Source organism: Selaginella moellendorffii, unplaced genomic scaffold (genome assembly GCF_000143415.4).
Source record: "Selaginella moellendorffii unplaced genomic scaffold, v1.0 SELMOscaffold_19, whole genome shotgun sequence".
NCBI lineage: Eukaryota > Viridiplantae > Streptophyta > Lycopodiopsida > Selaginellales > Selaginellaceae > Selaginella > Selaginella moellendorffii.
Window position 1 is genome coordinate 964317 of NW_003314280.1, and position 20933 is coordinate 985249.

Genomic DNA, 20933 nt, shown 5'->3' on the forward strand with positions numbered 1-20933 from the left:
GAGCATCTATCACATTGGTGGTGGTCACCAGCAAGATAGCGCACTTTGGACGAAGAACGTAGGAATTTTTTGCTTGGTCTCTCCGTGTGGGGTTGGAGGACTGTAGCTAAAGCTTCACGACGCAAGGCCTTTCACTCAAAGCAATCAGTGTTGTGGGCTGTGGAGGCAACTTTCTTGTTCGCCGCTAGTACACGCCTTTGAAGATGGGGAGCAGCGGTATAAAGCTGGCAATCGCGAAGAACGCAGCAGCATCTTTGCGACATGGAGCTCACGGTTTTGGCGTTGCTCATAGTCGCGGCGGCTTACAATCTTGCAGAAGGTGCGACGAGGATTGGATTCTACGACGGCTCGTGCCCTCGAGTGGAAGCCATCGTTAAGTCCACAGTGAGATCACACATGAGCTCCAATCCTATGATTGGAGCCGGCGTTCTTCGCTTGCATTTCCACGACTGCTTTGTCCGAGTGGGTTTGAAGCTCGTTTGAAGCTTTGATTTGATCCTGAGCTTCCGTCCGCTCGTTTCTACAGGGCTGTGATGGCTCCATTCTCATCGACGGCCCGAGCGCGGAGAAAGCGGCGCTGGCCAACCTCGGCCTCCGGGGCTTCGAAGTTATAGACGATGCGAAGCGGCAGATCGAGGCAGCGTGTCCGGGAGTTGTCTCGTGCGCCGACATTCTTGCGCTCGCTGCCAGGGACGCGGTCTCAGAGGTATCAAATCACAAACTTTCGATCGTCAGCTATTATAACAATCGTGGCTTGATCAATGACCTTAGAGTGGAGGACAGTTCTGGCCAGTTCCTCTGGGCCGACGGGACGGAAGAGTGTCCTCTGCCTCGGATGCATCAAACATGCCCTCGCCACTCGACTCGGTCGCGGTGCTCAAGCAAAAGTTCTCGGCCAAAGGACTCACAACTCTGGATCTCGCAACTCTCAGTGGTACGTGAAGTCACTCGAGCTTTCTCGATCAATCGACAAATCTGCCATACAGGTGCTCACACGATCGGCCAGACCGACTGCCGCTTTTTCAGCTACCGCCTCTACAACTTCTCGTCCACCGGCAAGCCGGATCCATCCATGAGCCAGAGCACTCTCGCTATGCTCCAGCAGCAGTGTCCCAGGGGTGACGCGGGGCTCAACAAGGTGGCGCTCGACACGGGCAGCCAGGGCTCGTTCGACAGCAGCTACTTCCAGAACTTGCGGAATGGTGGCGGGGTGCTGGAGTCGGACCAGCGCCTCATGGACGACACGGGGGCGCGCATCACGGTGACGGCGTTTGGGGTGGCCGGGGTGACGTTCCGGGCGGGGTTCGTGGCGTCCATGCTCCGGATGAGCGACATACAGGTGCTCACTGGGAGCGATGGAGAGATTAGAAGAGCTTGCAATGCAGTGAATTGAATGGAAAAATCTGGCAAAAGTTTGTGAAGTTCACAAAAACAAAACCTTTGGGAGGGTCTGTTCTTGGGCATGTCTAGCTTATTATATTCCTCCTTTCCTTGCAATCGGCCGAAGAGTTTTTGGGGGAGCTCAAGGCGTTTCAAGCAGCTCAATTACAGAAAGCTCAAAAGCAATGAGACATGGCTGGAGCTCATCTACCCGGACATGTACAACAGACAGTGTTTACTGGTGATTGTCGACATTTCATTTCTCACAAATCTTCATAAGAATTTATAACATACAAGAAAATATAATGCCTTCAAACATTCTTCTTTTTAAATAAATACATTTGCTTAAAAGTAGTGTTATTTTTACTTATTAATCCAATTGATCAAATAAAGTTTATAATTATAAGCATGTTTGTAATTTATAAACACAAGATTAATCTTATTGCATGGTTTAAGAAAGTTTATAAATTATAAATACGAAATTAATCTAAATAAATTATAACCGTTAGATGGTAGAATATTCTAAAATATTTAAACATATTTTTGTATTCACAGGTTTGCTTAAGCAAACCAAAAAATAAAGCATAAAATATCGTTGACATAACCCCACCCTTTCTCTTCGTCGAGAAAGTGTCCATTTTACTATAAATCCACACGAAAAAGAATTGATGGTAGGAATGGACCTTGAAGATTATTCCCCTTTGAGAAAAGTAACAAATATATTACTGCACCCAGCTTCCTTTCTTCATACGTGCCTTTACTACTCCAAAGCCTGCTTGGGCAACCCCATCCACAAACGTATTGAACTTCACAGCACGAAGTTCACCTCTATGGTTGCAAGTCACAGGCATTCTTCCGTTGTTCTCGATCCATTTGAGTGCCACTCGAACCCTACGCTGCTCATCGTCACTGACGCAGCGTCCATAATGCAAGTGGCCATTGTCAATGAAGTTGTAAAACGCGCCATGATTTTGAACAAAAACCGTTTTGATAGTGGCCTCACCTATTCGGTGCTCCACGTAATCCCAGCCATTAGAAATCCCAAACTTTTCTTCAAACTGCCCTTCATGGGCTCCGTTGAGGGAATCAATATCAGCTGAGCTGAGCTTCATGAAGGGATTAAGCTCCCGAGCCTCGGGCTCCTCGAGAGCAGTCAAGTCGGGGTAAAAGTAGTCGGCACAGCATGTCCCAAACACCAAGACGCCCTCACCTTTGCGCACGTAGTAGAAGTTCCTCACAACCTGGTCACAAAGCCTGAGGCGTGGACTAATGGTGCACAAGAAAGTGGTGACGAAATCCCTGTGCGTGAACTTGGCAATTCTGCTGATCCAGAGCCTCGCGCACCCCACCATCACGTCCTTCATCGCCATCCACATCCGGTTCGCTGGATAGCTCAGCAGATCTAGGGCTATAATCCCAACCGAAGCAAACCGCGAAGCAACACCATAGCCGTTGGCGTCAAGCATCAGCGGCAGGAGGGATAGCAGCCTCGTGAAATCCTTGTTGAGGAAGTGCTCCCGACTGCTCATCAAGAGGACGCGCTTGGTGAACGTCTCAATGGTTGCTCCCTCTGCCATGAAGCTGTCGAATCCCTCGCCCCAGGCGAAGGCGTCTGCAATGCACAGCTGCGGGAGGAGGTGATCCACTTTGCTGCAGATGAATTGGGTCCCGTGCCTTTTGAGAATGTAGCTGCTGGAGATGGCGCTGTAACCAACGATGTATGCGGTACCCTGCCTGCGCTGGAGGAAATGGGCGCTGTTGCCCAGCCGGGTGTCGCTTGAATCCAGCTGATGCTCCACTGTCATGGGATACGTCCACTTCTGGCCCTGCACGACCAATCCGAATGTTGCAGTGGAAAACGGAGGACCGAATATGGGATCTGTTAGCCACTTGAAGGTGTGGTAAATTAGAGCGGATGGGATCCTGAAAAACTTGGCCTCTCTGAGAAATTGCCACACTGCATAGGAGAACTGGAGCCATAACCACACTGAAGCCATGTCTGTGATCCAAGAAACTTGTACATTAAACTTTCCTAAGAGAAGATTATAAGTCAACTCTTACCCAGCTATCCGGGTTCAAATCCTGGCAATGGATGCAAGATTTTCCTTTCAGAGCAATTCTTTTCCATCTGATTCAATTCACTGAAGTTTCAATTAGTGTTCATGGAGTGGAACACCAAAACTCGTGCATGAGTGCTGTGTGGATGTAAGAGCAACCTCAACAGCTTTGCAGCATGTCCAGGAGAGAGGATTTTTAACCTAATTTTCAGTACTGATTTCCTTTGGAATTATTCAGAGATGAAGTAGCCCATTATGAAGCATGAAACCAAAACATTTGGAAGTGCTTTGTTACAATGTTCGCACCTATGGTGAGAATATATAAAGATAGAGTAATGCACCATCTTTGTTAAAATGCAGAGAAACAGTCTGCTTTCGTTTGTATGATGAAGACGTATCTCATTATGCCTTGCTTAGTTATTTAACTATTACTTATTGGAGTTTTCCACCACATAAGCGCTGAGATTTTCCATGATGTATAGTGGATTGATATTGGAGTTAAAGGGGATGCCAGGTGACTTATAAATGTCTGGAAGTTAAACGTTTCAACTGACCCGTTTTGAAATACGGACAAGGAGTTGCTGGAACTTCGGCATTCCATCCGACCCATCTTGAAACAGACTTTTTTATGGACTCTAGCTTTTAGAAAAGAATCAACGTGAATCCCCCACCAGATACAACAGTTTAGAAATCCTTTTTCACCAGCATCACCATCGGGTTTGCTTTCAGGGCCACCTCGCACAAAGCTGGGATCTTGGATCAATGCAGGACCAAACAATGTTCTTCACATAAACTGTGCTTATAAGTTTTCCTTATCTAGAACGGGCCATGGCCAAGCTTCTTCTGAAGTTCTCAAGAATGGACATTGCATAGCTTCAGGCCATAACCAAGGAAATATCGAGGCTTCCCTGGAATTTTCCAAAAGCTTTTACAAGATTTTTTTTTTACTATTAATGCACGTCAACACTTTAAATAAAAGAAAAAAATACTCTGAGTGCATGGAATATTTGGACCTCACATGTATAGAAATAATTTTTTAAAAGAAAAGTCAATGAGCTCTCAAGAAATAAAATACATATCTAGAAGTGAAAGAAATGATTGTACTTAACTTACTAAAAGAACATAATAATAAAAAAGATATAGATAAAATACATTAACATAACAAATCCGGTTTTGTGTTTGTTTCTCGCTCTGCAGGAGGATGAAGCTGTCGCTTACTTGAAGCATACATCAGGCAAAACCGAAGAGGGGTGTCGATTACGTGCAAGGAGGATCCAGCATTATACTGGCTGGGTGCCGGGGCTGCTTTCGCAATACCTGACGGAAAAATGCGTAGTCGAGCAGACTAGGAGATTGCTGCTAAAAGGTGTTTCGGATGCTTTGCATTCGGACGAGGTGGCCGAGGTTCTCACAGCTGTCGCAGAAGGGCGTTTGAAATACGAGTTGTCAGACGCTTTGGATTCGGGTGCTACTTCCGAGGGCAAGATGGCAAGGGCCGCTGCTTGGCACCATCGCTGCTGCATGGCAGCACCATCGCCTACGTAACACAGTGTGCGAGGGAGAAGCTGCTAAGTGCATATTACTTCACTGAGCCATTTGGCTGGAACGACTAGCGTATTGGGCTAAGGATGGACGTGATCATGGAGGTCATTATACTGGACGAGAAAGAGCTCCACGAAGAAGAAGCTGCGAGAGGGGGCACAGAAGAAGATCCTGTACGTCCCAGGCAACCTTAGCCAATGGCTTATTAACAGTGCCATTACTGTCGCTGCCAGTCCAAAGAGATGCCATCCCAAGACCGAGGAGGTGGGCGAGCGGCTGTTTGACGGAGAAGGGCGGTAAGGGTGCACGGCCTCACTTGAGAGTATTGTCGAAAGACCAGACGGTTCACGTCTCGTTTGGAGAGCTGCAATGCACTATTCCATAGATGAGAAGTGTGTGTGTGGGGGGAGGATAAGGATCACAAGTGTCGGATGTGAGCAGGGATTTTGCCCTGGAAGCGTAACGTGATTTCTGTAGCCAGGCCTATCACAAGAACTGTGTTGGGGTGCAGGAGGAGCCATGGTTTTGTCTAGATTGCAGGATGGAGATGGGGAATTGATGATGAAGAAGATCGAGTGATGATGAAGACAGTAAGATCGACAATGATGTTTAAGTGTATCGAGACTTGAAAAATTTCTATATATCGTGAGCTCCGAGTATCTTGTTCTGGAAAATAAAAAGGATCAACCATCGCCCTTCTACGTTAATTTGTCATCCATTCTTCACGTCGGAGATGCCTAAAAGGATGTTGAGAGCAGCTCCACCTGATAATTCCTCCTTTGGTTTGAAGGAATGAACATAGGCATCCAGCCTCAGGTGCTCTGAAGGTGATCAATAAAGCCATCACCAAGTATTTCTTTTGGGAACGAGAAGAGCTGGTCATGAGCTCCCTGCAGCTCCCCTGCCGGGGTGGACTTCGACAGTCGAAGTCGAGCTCGATGTACAACACACAAACACAAGTCCAAGAATATTTGCTACCTTGTGTATAGTTGATACACGCAGGAACATAGTGTTGCTTGCATTGCGTTGCATATATACTTTACCCTTATTGTGTGACCACCACCATCTAGAAGCTATTCCAATTTCTCTAGTTCCTCTCCCATTCAAAAGGAAAGCTCTAAAACGCGAAGACGGTCCCCGCCTTTGCAAGAGTTGCCCCCTCTTGGGCTCGGCTCTACCATCTTTCTCACTTGAGACCGCCAATTATCTTCATCGCTTCTTCTACGTGCCCAGGCAAGCAGTGCATCAGCGCGTCGTCTCCTTGCTTCATCTTGTTGGAGAGATCCGTGGCGTCGGACGCGTAGCCGTGCTCGGAGTAGGCCCCGATCATCGTCTGCCAGGAGCAATCGTCCCACAGCGGCATCCTGTCAAACACCTCCCTCCCTTCCAGCAGATACCCTTTCCTGGCAAAGATCTTCACCACCGTGTTCCACGACACCAGGTCGCGCCCCGGCATCTCCTCGAAGATCGCTTGCGCCCCCGCGACGCGGCCGTGATGGACGTAGCCCGAGAGCAGCGCCGTCCAGGAGAAGACGCTGTGCTGCGGCATCCTAGAGAGGAGATCTCTGGCGCGATCAAAATGCCCGTACCGGGCATACGCCGAGACGAAGCTCGTCCATGGCTTGACGTCCAGGCCCCGGGCTCTCGCGAAGACGCCCATCGCCTCGTGGAAGTGGCCCTTGTCCAGATACGCGGCCAGGAGGGCATTGGAGGCGAGGCTGCCATGGGAATCAAGCACCGCCCGCGCATCCTCGAGGCTCCCACACCGGATGTACATCTCCAGCACCTGGGCCTGGAGATCAGGGAAATGCGGCCCCCCCCTGCCGACGCGATCCTGGAGCTCGCGCGCCTCGGCGAGATTCGTGACGCTCGCCAGAGATTTCTGGAGAGATTTCAATGCCGCCGCCGAGGATTCCGCTAGAGAAGAAGAGGAGGAAGGATCACTCGCAGCTACGGCATGGAGAGCCCGGCATAACCTCATTCGTGTTAGAACCCTAGATTCGAGGAATATACATGGTTTTCACTTTCTTTTCTTCACCATTTTGGTTTAGAACCCTAAGTAGATTCCAATCCATCAACTTTTTCGGCACTGTTTTTTACTTTTTCTCGACTTTTTTTCACTTTTTCTGCGTTACATAACGACACATACACCTCCCCCTTTTCTCTCTAAAACGACGATGAAATTTCTTCTTCTGGGACGAGAAAAGATGAAATTTCTTCCAAGCAATCAAATAGCTCAAATCTCTCTTCCTCTTTCCTATCGCCAAACCATTGCAAATCTTTAATCAAAAGCGTCGTCCTCGTCGTCTGGGAGTGGCTGAGCAGCAGCATTATTCATCTCCTGCTCGTTCCTGTGAAAGAAAAATGGATCCAAGAACGTCAATCGGGACAGAATCTAGAAACAAGGGAACTTACAGTTGCTGGGCAGCAAGATCGATGTGAACTTCCGGTGGTGCCAACGCAGGAGTCTCGACAAAGTGGAGATTCGCGTCCCTGGATTGGGCAAAAAGAAGAGAATTAGAACTTGAGGTGAACTTGGGGGTATCTAGAGTTCTACCCAGCAAGCTTCCTGGCGAGATAAAGGAAGGGTTTTTCGAAGTTGTAGTTGCTCTTGGCAGAGATCTCGTAGTACTGGAGGTTCTTCTTTCTGTGGAAGGTGACCTGCTTGGCCTTGACCTGCCTGTTCTTAACGTCGACCTTGTTTCCGCAGAGAACAATCGGGATGTTCTCACACACCCTGCGAGATGAGAATGCGTTAGAAAAAACAAAGCCATCGGAAGGGAAAGAGCGAAACTAGCCTGCAAAGATCCCGGTGCCAAGTTGGAACGTTCTTGTATGTCAAGCGAGCAGTGACATCGAACATGATAATCGCGCACTGGCCATGGATGCTGCAAAAGGAAGTTAAAGCAACGAATCATTAAGGAGTGAAGAGCTTACTAGTAGCCATCGCGAAGACCACCGAACTTCTCCTGGCCGGCCGTGTCCCAGCAGTAGAAGCGTAGCCTGCCGCAGTTCGTGAAGAAATCGAGAGGATGGACTTCCACACCCATCGTAGCTGCAAGGAAGAACAGGCATAAGAGATCATCCCAAGAAGAGAGAACCGAGCTTACGTTCGTATTTCTTCTCGAATTCACCAGTCAAGTGGCGTTTCACAAAGGTCGTCTTCCCTGCCACCGAGAGATCCATAAGAAACCAAGCCAAAAGAGGAAACAAACGAAGCGCTCACCAGTGCCGCCATCACCAACGATTACGAGCTTGAAGGAAACCTCTCCAGGGGTTGCCTGACCGGGCATGGCCTGTCGCAAGCAGAGGAACGAAAATCACCAAACAATTCGCGAGGAAACGGAGCTTACCATCGTCTCCGAGCGATTCGATACGAAGGCGCAGAGATCCGAAGCGCCTAGCACGCCGCCCTCACCGAGCACAACACAAACAAAACCCTAGTCTCTTAGGGCTCTTAACCAGAAACTTTTGTCGGTGGATCTTTGCCCACGTGGCAAGTATCGACGGTAGTGGCCACGCTAAAAGCTGAAGTGGTCCAGTCTAAACCCTAAACCACTAAGAGCCCTAATTTCTTTGCTTGAGCGCCAAGCATCCTATCCGCCCCGCTCGTCGCCGGCGCGCACAAATCTTCACGCGACGCGACGCGACGCTCTCCGGATTTCCATCGCGGCGCAGCCGTAGCCGAGGTACATTTCCTGGTTGTAGGTTAACAAAGATTGAGCCGCGCGTGATATTTCCCCAGCGCTCTCCTCATGGATCGCTATCAGCGAGTGGAGAAGCCACGAGATGAGACATCGATCAGCGAGAATGAAATTCGCATCACGACGCAGGGCAAGACGAGAAACTATATCACCTACGCTATCAGCTTGCTCCAGGTAGAAAATTTTCTTCCTCTCTCTTTCCGGAATTCACTTCTCTTTTCACAGGACAAAAGCTCTGACGTTGTCTTGAAGGCGATGGGCCGTGCAATCAACAAGACTGTCACCATTGCCGAGATTATCAAAGTAGAGAACGAGGTTTATGCGAGCTCGAGGTCACTAACAGTCTTTTTCTCGTCCAGAGGAGGGTCGCGGGGCTTCATCAAATCACCACAATCGGCTCCGCGGACTTCACGGATACTTGGGAGCCGCTCGAGGAAGGACTTGTGCCGTAAGTTGTTGTCTTTGTTTCCAGCTACCTCATGTGACTTACTTTGCTTTCTCATCTTCTAGTCTGGAAACGACTCGGCATGTTTCTATGATCAGTATCACACTGTCAAAGACGGAGCTAGACAGCACCTCATCAGGGTGGGCTTTTCTCAATGTTTCATAATCGTTTCTTGACTTGAGAGAACTGTCACAGATATCAGGCTCCTCTTCCTGCTGATCAAGTGAAGCCGTTGGTGGAGCCGGAATACGACGGAGGTTTAGTTATCTCTGTTTGTTTTTTCTTCGCCTGACGGCCGTGCACTTCACAGAAGTATCACCTCGAGGAGGCAGAGGCCGAGGCCGGGGGCGCGGACGAGGCAGAGCTCGTGCTGGAGGTACATGTAGTCTCGAACGCCATTACGTTTGCTGTAATGCATGTAATCTCCAGGGAACGAAGTTGCGGTCGCTGACTACGGTGGTGGCTACGATGCTGGTTGGGGGCGAGGCCGAGGTGGCCGAGGCCGTGGAAGGGGCCGCGGGTTCCAAGGCCGTGGTAGAGGCTATGCCACGGAGTTTTATCAGAACACCGGGAGGGGAAGAGGAGGCTACGGAGACAACGTTTACGAGGACAACCGGGGCCGCGGTCGAGGCGGATACCAACAAGGCCGGGGCCGTGGTGGAGACGAGTACCAGGAAGTGGCGAACGAGGACGCCGGAGCAAGGGGCCGAGGTATGCTTTTCGTTTGAGAGAAACGACTGGCTAAGTTGACAACTATGTCTATCACAGGCCGTGGTCGAGGAAGGGCATTTCGTGGCGGCCGTCGGGGAGGCGGCAGACCCCGCGGAGGATTTCAGGAATAAGACGAGATCTCTCTCTCCATACTTCGTGGTAAAGCCTCTCTCCTCTAGCGGCATCTTTTGTGTTGACATATAGACTAGCTGTGGTGGTAGTCACCCGAGTTTTCTTGCCTCTGACACGTTACAATTTGGAGGTGTTATATTCCTTTCTTGTTTCTAACTGTACAAAACAAAAGCTTTTTTTACTGGGAAGTTTCAGATCACGTAGTCCAGGATCTCGGAGGTGTGATCCATGCTTTGTCCCGGGAAGTCGCACGGCGGTGGTGGAGTGACTGCCGCTGCGGTGTTGCGAATGATCCTGGCGGGGACTCCGACCGCGGTGCAGTAGCAGGGAACGTCGATGAGGACGAGCGTGCAAGCGCCGATCTTGGCACCGTCCCCGACTTTGATTGGGCCGAGTAACGTTGCTCCAGCTCCGATGAGGACTCCGTTTCCAACTTTTGGATGCCGGTCCATGCAGCGGTTGCCAGTCCCGCCAAGCGTGACGTGGTGGAGAATGGAGACGTTGTCGCCGATGGTAGCGGTCTCTCCCACCACTACGCCCGTGGCGTGGTCGAGAAACATGCCTTTGCCAACTTGAGCTCCTGGAACTTTGGAAGATCATTGCAAGAAGAGACGAGGAGGTTGGAGGACGTACCGGGATGGATGTCAACTTGGAAAACTTCGGAGATCCTGTTCTGGAGTGCCAGTGCCAGTCCCGTGCGATCTTGACGCCAGAGCCTGTGAGAGACGCGGTGCGCTTGGCAGGCCAGGAACCCCTTGTAGTTGAGCATGCCATGGACGTAGCTTGTGCACGCTGGATCCCTCTCTCTGAAAGCCTTCATGTCCTCTCGCATTGCTTCCTAGGTGCCAAAGTTCTCCACCCATGAGATGAGATGATCTTGGAAGTTTAGAACTTACTTGTATGCTTGTATCAGCCGAGAAAGTCTCCGAGAACAAGGAGAAGAGCTGGGTGGAAAGGAGCGTCATGTTTGCTAGCTTGTTGGCGAGGTGGAATGCCAAGGATCTCTCCAGCGAGGGATGCGAAAGAACCGTGGCGTAGAGAAAGCTCGCGAGGTATGGCTCCGCCTGGGATTGCTCCATTGCTTCTATTCTCAACAATTGCCAAATATCCATGTCCTTCTTTGCTAAATCGTCCTGGAAAAAAGATCAACACCATGAGAAAGGAAAAACTTCAGTCGCTAAAAAGAGAGGACTATTTACTTGCACACCTGCGCAGCACAGGAATTGGCGGCGATCGGCGGCGCCGTGGCTCCTCGGCCGCATTGAGCAGTGATCTAATCCGGATCGACTCCATTCGATGTGGTTGCGATCGCCGAGTCGGGGCGGAGAGATTGAGAAGCGGAGCGAAGAAGACGCCATAGATAGAATTAGCTACAGGGAATTAGGGTTAGGGCTCTTTGGCGCCCAGGAATTTCAATCTTCGTGCCCGCGATCGCGGCATTTTGTCTTCCATTCGCGCCTAGGGTCGGAGCTCGTGATGGATTCTGGAAGCTGATCGGGTTTTTTCATCCAAAGGGGGATTCTAGACCGCAGGAGATGGAAATCTTGCATTCCGGGATGAAAGATCGCGGGCAGAGGTAGCAGAAATTCGTGGCGATGGCGGTCGGACCGTCATGGGAGGGGCATCACATCTGGGAAGGTTGGGTCACGCTAACGCTCATCGGCCTCATGTTGGCAGCTCTAGTGCTAGAAATCGCCCCTCCATACCTCGTCATGACTGGCACCCTCATTCTCTTTTTGCCGCTCAACATCCTCACCTTGGATCAAGCTCTTCACGGGTTTGGCGATCACGCGGTGCTCTCGATTGGCGTTCTCTTCATCGTTGCCAAAGGTAGCTCTAAGTTTGTGATTGATTGATCGCCCACATTTTTTTCTTCTTTGGTGATTCAGGTATCGAGCAGTCTGGAGGTCTGGAGTACGTCTCTAGGCTGCTCTTCAGAGCCGACGATGATAAGAAGGAAGACAATCCAGCGAAACAAGGGAACATCGTCGGAGTGATGCTGAAGTTCACGGTTCCTGTGGCGATTTTTAGTGCGTTCCTGGCCAATATACCACTGGTGGCGATGATGATTCCGCCGATTGTGGAGTTCGCGAAGAAGGTACGCGGCTCTCGTTACCTTTCTCATGCCAGTGTTCCATGGATTCGGTCCGGTCGTGAAAATGCTTTGTTTGCTTGACTTCATTCATGTAGGTGCATATGGCTCCGTCAAAGCTGCTCATGCCTCTGAGCTTCGCTGCGCTCTTGGGTGGCACGCTGACATTGATTGGAGCCAGTACAAACCTGGTAGTTGTCTCCCTGGCCGCGAAGAAACTCCCCGAGCTTCAAATGAATCTGTTTGAGATAGCTATTGTTGGTTTGCCTGTGACAATTGCTGGGATTTTGTATATGGTTGCTGTGTCCGGCAAGCTTCTTCCAGATCGTCTTGCAATTCAACCAACGACTATAAACGTGAGGTGAAGATTTGTCACCAGGAATCCAACATTAAGATGCACATCATATAATTTCGCGGCACTTGACGAACTCACTGAATTTTTTGTACTGCAGGGAATATAGCGTTGTATTAGAGGTGAAGGCAACGTCTTCATTGACAAGGAAAACGATTGAGAGGGCTGGTATCAATCGTCAACCAGGGCTCAACCTCGTTCAAATACAGAGAGAAGGTGTAGTCACTCCAAATCCTGGGCCAGACTTTGTTATAATGCCCAAAGACAAGCTACACTTTGGTGGTGTTATAGATGCAGTACTTGGTTTGACACAGTTAGATGGATTGGCTCTTTCAGAGAGTGAGGTACGCTCAAGATTAACAATTTTCTTTTAGACTCGCTCATTTGTTGTGCGCAGGGTGAAGAGCAAATCGATTTGAATCGGTTGAAGATCAATCAGTGCCTAGTTGAGGCTGTTGTTGCAAGTGGATCTCCGATGGTTCACAAGCGCGTTGCTGACTTGCAACTCCGAGCACGTTATAAAGCTGCTATAGTTGCTATCCATAGATATGGAGTGCGACTTAGCAGGTAAGCTATCTTCTTCGTACGTCGTTTGTTGCAACTGTGTTCTTTCTTTATAGTGCGATTGGGGACATAATCTTGGAAGCTGGAGATTCACTTCTTATGGTGGCTGATGGGACAGAGTTCGTTGCGAAGAATCGAAATAATTCTACGTTTGCGCTTGTTGCAAAGGTAGCATGCCTACTTTGCTTGTGAAATGTAGTGCCCTTCATAAAGTTCTGATTTTGTGCAGCTGCCAGGATTTGTGCCGGTGCAGCGACATAAAGCTGGAATTGCAGCGTTGATTGTTCTCGCTTTTGTGGTTGCAAGTGGCATTGGTGTTGATCTTATCACGGCTGCTTTGTTCACGGCATTCTTTTTGTTGGCGACGAAGTGTCTGACTCCTAGAGATGCAATGGTATAATATTTGCATTTCTGACAGCATCAGCATCTGACGTCGTTATTCTTCTCAAGCTTTACAGGAATCTATAGAATTACCGGTTCTGATTCTGATCGCTTCGTCCTTTGGCATCTCAGAGGCCATGGTCCAGAGTGGTGCAGCAGATATGGTGGCAAAAGCCCTCATGGGTCTTGCAGGTACCACAAAAGTAAGAACTATCACCCTTCAGAGAATAGGCCGTTGTTACTAACTAATCTTCGTTCGTGCCTTGCAGTTTGGTCTAATCAGTTGCACATACATTGCAACAACAGTTTTCTCGCTGGCTATCACGAATAACGCTGCTGTGACGATTATGTTCCCAGTTGCTCTCACAGCGGCTCAGAAAGGAAATCTCGATTTCAGACCGTTTGCCTACACGCTCATGATGGCATCATCGGCAGGGCTGATGACCCCCACTGGCTGTGCAACAAATCTCATGGTTTACTCCCCGGGTGGCTACAAGTTTGCGGACTACGTTGTTTATGGTGGTCCTATGCAAGTAAGTTCTTCCGTCAACTTAAACAGGAGTGTCATGTTTAATGCAGATATGGTTACTGGTTGTGACAATTGGAGTGACGGTGACTATAGAATGGTGGTGGGCATGGACCATAGCGATATTTATTACCACAGTCGCTACCACACCGATCTGGATGAGACAGGTTCTTCTTCCTCCATTTACGTTCCTCTCCACTGAAGTTTGTTTCGATGCAGCCTTGGAATCTGATAAAGTCTGGACCACTTTCCTCTGCCGAAGATCAGGAGGCCGCGGCAACGTCCAGGGGACGCCGGGGCGACGAAGAAAGAGTTTCTCTCACAGGCGGAAGCAGCAGTCGCGGTAGTACCAGTTCGGCTTTCATGCTGGCGTCGCAACAGTGAATTTGCATTTAGCTGTACATAGCTGAAGCTCATCAAGGTCCTGGAAAGCTTTTCTTTTTCACCAGAAGTCGCCACACGAGCAGCAGCCATCGCTAAAGACGTGGAACCGGCTCGCATCTCTACACACAATGCGCCTGTTTTCCACCTTCGACAAAACAGCAGTGGCTCTGTGACAGTCATCGCACACTCTCAAGTTCTTGGCAATCCGTATCACCGTACCGGGAGCTGTATTAACGAGTGCAAATGCAATGGCCAGCTTTTCGCTGTGGCCACAGAGAAGATTTTCCTTTTCAACGTCAGAGACATGGTGGACGAGACAGTTCTGGTCGGGAACATATCCTCCGGCCTTCATCTTCACTAGCACTTCCTCGAGCTTCTCCACGACGCCTTTGTGACGGCTCCAGTCTCCAGCTTTGAAACTGTGAACGTTCCCGGCCTCGTCGGTCCACCAGCTCAAGCCGGGTTTCTTCCACGCCCGGAAGTTGTTCTTCATGATGAGCACCTGCGACTGCTCCTCCCACATCCCAGCTCTGCCGTAAATGTCCGCCATCGACATATAAACAGCAGCGTCCTGCTCGTCGATCCTCAGCAGCGATTCAAAGGCCAGTCGCCCGACTCCAACGTTGGTAAACTTCTTGGCCGCGGCAAGTATCGTCTTCCAAGTCACTTGGTCCGCTTCAAACGGCATCTCGTGGACCAACTTCACGGCACTGTCAAGGTGATTGGCTCGGCCAAGCATGTCGATCATGCAGTGGTAGTGCTTCATCTCGCGGCGGATTCCCAGCTTCAACGTCATGACCTCGAAGAAGTCCAGCCCGGATTCAACAAGCCCGGCGTGGCTGCAGGCAGTGAGAACGGACAGCAGAGTTACACCGTTGGGTTGAACGTCGGCTTCTCGCATGCTGTGGAACAGATCAAACACCTTGGTCGCGTCTCCGAGGTGACTATATCCTGCTATGAGCGAGCTCCAAGTTATCACCGTTCTCGCTCTCCCGGGCATCGAGTGAAAGACAAGCTCGGCTTCGGACATGCTGCCGCACTTCCCGTAGAAGTCCACCAGGCAGTTCGCAAGGAACATATCCTTATGGAGCTCCCTCCTGGACACAATCTCGGCGTGGAGCTTTCGACCGGTTTCTAGAGCTGCCAAGTTCCCGCAGACCATCAACGCGGCAGCGAAGGCTCGAGCATCCGGCTGCGTCGGTGCCATCCTTGAGAAGAGTCTCAGCGCTACTTCGGACTCCCCGTTCTCAGCGTAGCCGAGCATCAGCGAGGTCCAGGAGACCACGTTCCGCTGCTGGTGCTGGATGCTGTCAAACACCTTGCGGGCCTGGATCATGTTGCGGCACTTGGAGTACATCTCGACGAGCGAGTTGGCAACGAAGATGTTGGCGGCGACGCCGCTCTCCGCCGCCTGGGAGTGAAGAACCGATCCTTTCTCCTCCAGGCTCTGGATCAAAGCAGAAGAAGCGGCGTCCTCGCCTCTGGCCGCTGCCGCTGCCAAACTGGAACACGCCGTCAACGCAGCAACGAAAGTTCTGGCCTCGGGTGCTACTCCGATCATCCTGGAAAAGAGCTCCAGCGCGAGCTCGCCACTGCCGGTCTCGGTGTAGCCGAAGAGCAGCGAGTTCCACGACACGACGTCGTGCAGCGGCATCCTGTCGAAGACCATCCGAGCGTCGACCATGCTGCCACACTTGGCGTACATCGCCACCAAGCTATTCCCGAGAAAGGTGGTGCTGGAGTCGATCATACTGCTAGCAGCGCGAGCGTGGATTCGCATGCCAAGCTCCAGCGATCGCGGTTTCACCACCACCGTCTTGGGATCCTCGGTTCCCTGTCCATGCTCGGTGTCGGCCATGGTGGAACACGCAGTGATGGCTGCGACGTAAGTTCGCGAGTCGGGTTGTATGGACTCGTCGTGGAAGAAGAGCTCGAGAGCTTTGTGGCCGTCTCCGTTGTCAGCGTAGCCCAGGATCACGGCGTTGAGGAGCGCCAGATCGTGGCAAGGGAGCTTATCGAAGAGCGATCGAGCGTCGGCCATGGTGCCGCATCTAGCGTACATGTCGATCACGCTGCTGGCGGCGACAATGCCTGTGCCAGGAGGGAGAAGAGATTTGGAGGAGAGAAGATAATGGATCCTCTTACCGCAGTCTAGGTCTCGCAGCGCCTTGCAAGCTCTCAATGCCGCGATCCAGAGAGGAATGGGGGAAGAATCGTGGAGCAATGCCGCCGTGATCGTGCTCCTGACCGCGATCCAGATGGCCTGATCGAGTAGATTGCTTTGGCGAGTGACGAGGCATCGCGGGATGGCCATGGCGCGGCGACCGGGGAGGCATCGTCGATTGATGGATGAATGTAGTTACCCGGGCAAGCTGGAAATTTTAGGGTTCTTCGTTTGCCTTTGCAGGGCCATTTCCCTCTGCTAGGGTTTGGGGTTTTCTGGCAGTCGGAGCTCGAGCTGCTGCCGGTGGCGGATCTGTGGCGCCCGACGCTGCGAGCAGCGGAATGCGAAGGCGCCTAGCGTAGATCTGACTCACCGGCTCTAGATCTCGACGAAAAGCAAAATGGTTTGGATCTGTCTGGATCAGGGAGTTATTTTCTCACGAATTTCGTGCGCTGATTGATGCAGGTAGTTCTAGCGTCCTCCATTATCAACAAGAGCGGGAAAGGTGAGAAATTGAGGCTGCGATCCACTCGATCCTTGCGCTGATGCTGTCTCCTTTGTGATGTAATAGCGCTCGTTTCCCGGCAGTTTGTAGACATGACTAGAATACGAATCGAGGGCCTCCTCGCTGCGTTTCCCAAGCTCGTTGGCTCTGGCAAGCAGCACACATATGTGGAGACTGAAAACGTCCGGTATGTCTATCAGCCCATGGAATCCTTGTATTTGATCCTCGTCACCAACAAGCAAAGCAACATTCTAGAGGACCTAGAAACACTCCGGCTTCTCTCTAAACTGGTACTCTCTTTTTCTTTCCCTTAAGTGCTAAAGTTTACACCTTGATCTTCTCCCAGATTCCTGAGTACTGCACGTCTCTCGAAGAGGAGTCCGTTTGCAAGAATGGTTTTAAGCTTATCTTTGCGTTCGACGAGGTGATATGCCAGGGTCACAAGGAAGCCGTCTCGGCTTCTCAAGTAAAGGAATATATGGAAATGGATAGTCAGGAGGAAAGGATGCATAGGATGATGATGCAGACTAAGATCAACGAGACTAAAGATTTGATGAAGAAGAAAGCGAACGAGATTGACAAAAGCAAGGTAAATCTTGGAATTCTCTTGCATTCCGTTGCTGACGATTATTTCTTTTTTCAAGCTGGATAAAACAAGACCAGACAGAAGCGGAATCATATCTGTGCCTATCAGCTTCGACAATGGGTATGATCTTCCCTCGACTGGAAGAAGCAATGGAACTTTTGTGGCGGATGAAAGCAAGTCTAAAGGTATGCTTCTCGTACGTGCAAGCATGTCTAATTTGTAATGTCTGGAATTGCAGGCCGTCCTACAACAGCGGCAGCTGGTTCTAGCAAAAAGGGAATGCAGCTGGGCAAGGGACAGAAAACCAGCCGAATCATAGAGTGTCTGAAGGCCGAAGGAGAGGACATCGTCGAAGATGTTCAAGCTGCTGCCGTGGTAGGCTTGACAGCAAGTGTACCCACGGATCCCATCGCCGTTCTAGTCGAGGAGAAGATCACCGTCCAGTGTAAACGAGATGGTGGCTTGGAGTCGTTCGACATACAAGGCACATTGTCTCTTGTGGTCCAGAACAGAGACGACGCCTTCATTCGTGTCCAGGTACCATTTCTGGCCTTTTTCTTAATCTTATTCAACCGCTTTTTCGTACAGGTTGAAAACGGAGCCAACGATGGAGTTCAATTCAAACCTCATCCCAACATTGACAAAGATTTGTTTGCAAGAGAGAGCATTTTGGGCCTAAAAGATTCCCGTCGGCCATTTCCAACTGGAACTCCAACAGGGATTCTAAAGTGGCGCATGACAAGCAAAGACGAGTCTTTAATTCCTTTGAACAGTACGTTGGTTTCGCCAGCTTGTTTATGCCACTAACTAATGCTGTATGTTTCCAGTTAACTGCTGGCCTTCAATCTCCGGGGGCGAAACGTACGTGAGCATCGAGTATGAGGCGTCGCAGAGGTTCGAGCTTCAAAATGTGAAGATTACGATACCTCTACCCGCTCTCCGTGATCCTCCGACAGTCAATCAAGTGGACGGAGAATGGAGGTAATTCTCTGATGTGTTTCTTCCCGTTTTAACTCTTTTGACATGATCGTAGGTACGACTCAAGACGATCAGTTCTGGAGTGGTCCGTAGTCTTGATTGACAACAGCAATAGGAAGTAAGCTAGAGCTCGCTTTACAGTTTGGCAGCAACACTCACTTGCATTGATTTCTTTCAGTGGAGCGATGGAATTCGTGGTCCCGGCAGCCGACGCGTCGGTGTTCTTCCCGATTGACGTCAAGTTCACTGCCACAAAAACATTCTGTGATCTCAAGGTACAAAGCCTTGTCACTCGATTTAACAGCGATTCCAATGGTGAACTTTGCCGCCAGGTTGTGAGCGTTCTTCAGGTGGATGGAGGCAACAGCGTGAGATTCGCCGGAAGCACGCAACTCCTAGCGGATAGCTATCAAGTGGTATAGCACCGGAAGACGATCGAGAAGACGAGGTGTCAGGAGATTTTGATTGGAAAGAAAACTTAGTTACTCTATTCATATCAAATAGCGTGCTAAACTTTGGACTAAAGGATGAGCAAAAACAAGCATTGCATAAAACTCTCTCTCTCCTCTGTGCGGTGGTTCTCATTTAACCATGGGAGAACCATAGTTTAGCTACTTTAAAATGATACGAATATGCCTTTTTCGACTTTATAATACCCGGCATATTCTTCGAGGCTTGGCCACATTTTAAAAACTCTGTTAAGCCCTAAAACTTAGAGAGGCATGCGTGCCGTCCATTTGAACGGTGTAGATGTTACTACAAAGAACGATCCTTGCCGTGGATTTTTAGGGCAAGGGTTTATTTTCCGATTTAGGGTTTTTGCTCGTCGCGGCTGTGACCTAGAGGAGGAAGGAGAGGCGCAGCGCGATGAAGCTCAACATCGCCAATCCCACCACGGGATGTCAGAAGAAGGTCGACATTGACGACGATCAGAAGCTGTAAGCTTGTCGCTTGGATCTCTGGATGGAATGGTGATTTTGTTCTCTTTTCGTGCAGGAAAATCTTCTATGAGAAGCGCATCTCGCAAGAGGTGCCCGGAGATGGGCTCGGAGAGGTGAATTCGTCGGCATTTGAGCTTTGCTGTTTGTTCTAAGATTTGCAGTGCAGGAATTCAAAGGCTATGTCTTCAAGATCATGGGAGGATGTGACAAGGATGGCTTCCCTATGAAGCAGGGCGTTCTCAAGACGAAGCGTGTGCGCCTCCTGTTAAACCGAGGTAAAACGATGCTTCTTTTTTCTTTTCTCCCTCTTTCGTTCTGATTTGAGATTCGTGACCAGGCGACACTTGCTTTCGTGGGTATGGGCGACGCGATGGTGAGCGGAGGAGGAAGTCAGTTCGTGGTTGCATTGTCAGCCATGATCTGTCTGTTCTCAATCTCGTGATTGTCAAGCAAGGTACTCCCATCTTTTCTGGTCTTTTTATTTTTTCCTCTTTGTTCATTTGATTTGATTCGTGATGTATTGTTTCTTCTTTCACGTTTGCAGGTGAGAAGCACTTACCCGATCTCACTGACACCGAGAAGCCACGGATGAGGGGCCCTAAGAGAGCTAGCAAGATCCGCAAGCTCTTCAACCTCGACAAGGAGGACGATGTCCGCAAGTACGTGAACACGTACCGCCGGAATTTCACGGCCCCCTCCGGTAAGTTCCTCCTCGGACCTTAAACCGTGCATCCAAACTCACTAGTGTCGTGTCGTGTCGTGAACTCCTAAAAACCAGGCAAGAAGCGCAGCAAGGCCCCCAAGATCCAGAGGCTGGTTACTCCGCGGACGCTGCAGAGAAAGCGCGATCGCATTGCCGAGAAGAAGAGGCGCGTCCAGAAGGCCAAAACCGAGGCCGCCGAGTACCAAAAGCTGCTATCTCTTCGCCTCAAGGAGCAGCGAGAGCACAGGAGCGAGAGCTTGGCCAAGAGGCGGGCGTCTCGTCTCTCGGTCGCTTCCAAGAACTCCACCGACGTGTAAAACTCGATTGAGTTTTTTGTTCCTCTAAATTTTTGCTTAAAACGATCTTTCTCTACTTTACACTTCTTTTAGCTTAGCTAGTGATATCTATATTATAGAAGTGGCCAATCCTCTAGAGTTTTGACACCGGGGTCGAGCAAGTTGTCCAGGAACTGGTACATGTAGATTTTATCATCAAAAGTTTGTGGTGTTTTTTTCTTCCTCCAGGAGAAGGATTTGATTGAGTTGGAATGCTTTGCAGCCTCAAGTTTTTTGGAGGTGGCAAGAATAAGGATGATTTGTTAAGGGATGCTATATAATGATAAGATGGATTTTAAGCAAAAGTCCAGATTATGCTATAACACTTTTCCAAAACCTCAATTGGCAAATCCTTAAAGAAATAAAGTATTAATTTAAATTTAGCATAATGAATCACTATTGAGAATCTAGTCAAAACTATTATAATGTTATTTCTTACAAGAAAACTAAC

The 20933-nt window shown here is 49.8% G+C and overlaps 9 protein-coding genes across 11 annotated transcripts; 5 read left to right on the top strand and 4 right to left on the bottom strand.

The window, feature by feature from the left end:
- The first annotated feature begins 261 nt into the window (after positions 1-261).
- Positions 262-1411, top strand: LOC9650639 (cationic peroxidase 2). The gene is made up of 4 exons (XM_002972256.2): positions 262-462; positions 527-706; positions 772-934; positions 987-1411. The coding sequence occupies exons 1-4, from the start codon at positions 262-264 to the stop codon at positions 1391-1393; spliced, it is 951 nt and encodes a 316-aa protein (XP_002972302.1). The 3' UTR covers positions 1394-1411.
- A 4754-nt stretch (positions 1412-6165) lies between these two features.
- On the bottom strand, positions 6166-6960 carry LOC112347116 (pentatricopeptide repeat-containing protein At2g35030, mitochondrial-like). Its single transcript, XM_024677457.1, has one exon. It carries the CDS (start codon positions 6958-6960, stop codon positions 6166-6168), a length of 795 nt encoding a protein of 264 aa, XP_024533225.1.
- Positions 6961-7137: 177 nt separating this feature from the next.
- On the bottom strand, positions 7138-8422 carry LOC9650641 (GTP-binding nuclear protein Ran1A). Its single transcript, XM_002972450.2, has 8 exons — positions 8333-8422; positions 8206-8275; positions 8090-8146; positions 7917-8034; positions 7778-7867; positions 7537-7716; positions 7395-7472; positions 7138-7330 (listed from the first exon to the last, which is right to left on the bottom strand). Exons 1-8 carry the CDS (start codon positions 8333-8335, stop codon positions 7261-7263), a joined length of 666 nt encoding a protein of 221 aa, XP_002972496.1. The 5' UTR covers positions 8336-8422; the 3' UTR covers positions 7138-7260.
- Positions 8423-8458: 36 nt separating this feature from the next.
- LOC9651315 (ribonuclease P protein subunit p25) lies at positions 8459-10155 on the top strand. Of its 2 annotated transcripts, XM_024677109.1 has the most exons (9): positions 8467-8668; positions 8725-8857; positions 8909-8986; positions 9043-9131; positions 9194-9268; positions 9324-9385; positions 9439-9504; positions 9558-9839; positions 9897-10155. In XM_024677109.1, the coding sequence occupies exons 2-9, from the start codon at positions 8735-8737 to the stop codon at positions 9968-9970; spliced, it is 849 nt and encodes a 282-aa protein (XP_024532877.1). In that variant the 5' UTR covers positions 8467-8668; positions 8725-8734; the 3' UTR covers positions 9971-10155. The 2 variants fall into 2 exon arrangements, with proteins under 2 accessions (XP_024532876.1, XP_024532877.1); XM_024677108.1 differs by having other exon boundaries at positions 8459-8668; positions 8725-8986.
- On the bottom strand, positions 10031-11336 carry LOC9650642 (serine acetyltransferase 5). 2 transcript variants are annotated; one of them, XM_024677106.1, is made up of 4 exons: positions 11171-11336; positions 10868-11104; positions 10605-10809; positions 10031-10551 (listed from the first exon to the last, which is right to left on the bottom strand). In XM_024677106.1, exons 1-4 carry the CDS (start codon positions 11327-11329, stop codon positions 10163-10165), a joined length of 990 nt encoding a protein of 329 aa, XP_024532874.1. In that variant the 5' UTR covers positions 11330-11336; the 3' UTR covers positions 10031-10162. The 2 variants fall into 2 exon arrangements, with proteins under 2 accessions (XP_024532874.1, XP_024532875.1); XM_024677107.1 differs by having other exon boundaries at positions 11179-11284.
- A 215-nt stretch (positions 11337-11551) lies between these two features.
- On the top strand, positions 11552-14260 carry LOC9651316 (putative sulfur deprivation response regulator). Its single transcript, XM_024677458.1, has 10 exons — positions 11552-11801; positions 11861-12069; positions 12162-12424; positions 12516-12759; positions 12813-12982; positions 13036-13147; positions 13209-13373; positions 13423-13563; positions 13630-13893; positions 13940-14260. Exons 1-10 carry the CDS (start codon positions 11567-11569, stop codon positions 14231-14233), a joined length of 2097 nt encoding a protein of 698 aa, XP_024533226.1. The 5' UTR covers positions 11552-11566; the 3' UTR covers positions 14234-14260.
- On the bottom strand, positions 14234-16610 carry LOC112347020 (putative pentatricopeptide repeat-containing protein At3g13770, mitochondrial). The gene is made up of 2 exons (XM_024677105.1): positions 16416-16610; positions 14234-16361 (listed from the first exon to the last, which is right to left on the bottom strand). The coding sequence occupies exons 1-2, from the start codon at positions 16582-16584 to the stop codon at positions 14329-14331; spliced, it is 2202 nt and encodes a 733-aa protein (XP_024532873.1). The 5' UTR covers positions 16585-16610; the 3' UTR covers positions 14234-14328.
- Positions 16611-16698: 88 nt separating this feature from the next.
- On the top strand, positions 16699-19062 carry LOC9650643 (coatomer subunit delta-2). The gene is made up of 11 exons (XM_002972260.2): positions 16699-16837; positions 16900-16939; positions 17006-17229; positions 17286-17528; positions 17584-17710; positions 17764-18062; positions 18114-18297; positions 18353-18506; positions 18559-18621; positions 18682-18778; positions 18836-19062. Exons 1-11 carry the CDS (start codon positions 16835-16837, stop codon positions 18923-18925), a joined length of 1524 nt encoding a protein of 507 aa, XP_002972306.1. The 5' UTR covers positions 16699-16834; the 3' UTR covers positions 18926-19062.
- A 233-nt stretch (positions 19063-19295) lies between these two features.
- Positions 19296-20524, top strand: LOC9650644 (40S ribosomal protein S6). The gene is made up of 6 exons (XM_002972261.2): positions 19296-19441; positions 19500-19557; positions 19611-19719; positions 19782-19898; positions 19989-20144; positions 20223-20524. Exons 1-6 carry the CDS (start codon positions 19371-19373, stop codon positions 20462-20464), a joined length of 753 nt encoding a protein of 250 aa, XP_002972307.1. The 5' UTR covers positions 19296-19370; the 3' UTR covers positions 20465-20524.
- Positions 20525-20933: the final 409 nt, after the last annotated feature.